Raw genomic sequence first — 1,726 nt, forward strand, 5'->3', positions numbered from 1 at the left:
GTAAAAAAAAATTCAACCCAAAAACAGAGTGGCACTCCTCCACAGAGGAACAGAGAAGCCTGTCCACACACGCATGTGTGAGTGTGTGTGGGGCCGGGTATATATATGTGAGAAATGTGAGTGTGTGAGATTCTAACCATGGTGTGTGTTACCTTTCTCTCTCATTAGATCTTTAATTGCCTGCCACTTCATGTCATAAGGAATGTTGCTAATGAAGACGCGGTTGCGCTGAGACGATTTCTTGTCCCCAGACCCGCCGTGTCTCTCCTTATATGGGTGATAACGACTGGACTTCCGGTCGCGGGACGATTTCTCCTTGCCCTCGGGGTTGTCCTTCTGGCTCTCCTCTCCATCGCTGCACAAAGACAAGCGCACAGTGTATATCAGAGCTGTGTTATTAACACATTATAAACAGTAGGTAGGTACAACTCTACTGTCATCGCAAAGTCCATGCACTCCTCAATATGTATAACACATACAGTAAATACATTTACATCACTATGCAGGGAGTAAAATAAAAAACACTATGACACGGAAAAGAGGATATGATCAAGAACATAACAATATAAACCTTATCTATATATAAACTGATAATGGGGGAAAAGGTAGACTAATACAGTTGGAGATGTGTTACAGAATAAAAACAAAACAAAACTGAGCATCTGCCACAAAGATTGTTACAAGAAAAAAACACGCACGACCTGTTCTAATGTGCAATCTTATTGTTAAATCTAAACAACTATAAATTATACACAAACCAAAACAAAGCTCATTATTTCCGCCATAGGTTTATCAGCCGTAATTCCGGTTACTCCAGTAAGGCCCGCCCCTACGCCACAATTGGCCAGTTCGCACCCGCGGTCAACGGAACGATGGCCAGTTCAACCAATAGGTCGCAACACTCGTCTCTGGAAACAGCCAATCATGGCGCAGGAGGCGGGGTTTACTGAATACCGGCGGAAAGTGGGGGAAAAAAAACAAAGCGTAAATGTTAGCTAGCTAACAGGCTATACCAGCTAACACCGTGTATCTGACTAGCTGTACACTTTTAGATAACGTCAATATCTGACTGGATTTTGCTATTTATTCTCCAAAAAGTGTGTAGCTGTTGATGAAACCTGTATATGTATTTATTAATTGAGGCGCGAGCCTGCTATCTGCGCGCTTCTCCTCAGGTTCCATCTTTGTGTTAGCACGGAAGCTAATCTGACAGAGATTTACGTTTTGACGCCGTTGGAGTTTTCCTCAGGTGACCCGGGCTCTTCCTCCTCCTCGATCGGAGACGCGTCCGGAGAGTCTCCCGGTTTCACCTCGACTTCCAGCTCGGGATTATTCTCAGCCATGGGGTCAGCGGGGGATCTGTCTCTCTGCGCCGCGGCTCAAAATGCCTCCTCTTCGCTCCTACTGAGTCTGCGCAATAGTGCGACTCTGCGACGCTCAAACTCCGCCCCCGCCAGAGTTCTCGCGCTCAAGTATCGCGATACCTCCTGAGAGGAAGGCGCCAGACGTTTAATATGACCCTGACGCGATAGAGAGAGACACGTGACCATGAGCGGTGTGTTCATGTGATCATTAGTACAGTTTAACTGTGGATTTATTAATATATTAATATATTCCCCTAACAGACACTCAGCAGTGATGGTGGGAGGAAGCCTTTTAGGTTCATGAAGCTTCATTTACGAGCTCATTGTACTGCCACCTAGTGGATAAATGTTGTACAACAAAC

General features: G+C 45.4%; 1 protein-coding gene across 1 annotated transcript in view; it reads right to left on the reverse strand.

Moving 5' to 3' along the window:
* myef2 (myelin expression factor 2) overlaps positions 1-1,427 on the reverse strand; it is a 6,773-nt gene extending 5,346 nt beyond the window's left edge. The window contains exons 1-2 of the mRNA XM_053501114.1: positions 1,222-1,427; positions 153-355 (exon numbers count right to left, since the gene is read on the reverse strand). Coding sequence (XP_053357089.1) covers positions 153-355; positions 1,222-1,343 — 325 coding nt within the window. The 5' untranslated portion in view covers positions 1,344-1,427. The remainder of the gene's footprint in view (positions 1-152; positions 356-1,221) is intronic.
* Between the last annotated feature and the right edge of the window lie 299 nt (positions 1,428-1,726).

This window comes from Clarias gariepinus, chromosome 7 (assembly GCF_024256425.1).
Source record: "Clarias gariepinus isolate MV-2021 ecotype Netherlands chromosome 7, CGAR_prim_01v2, whole genome shotgun sequence".
In the NCBI taxonomy this organism is placed as follows: domain Eukaryota; kingdom Metazoa; phylum Chordata; class Actinopteri; order Siluriformes; family Clariidae; genus Clarias; species Clarias gariepinus.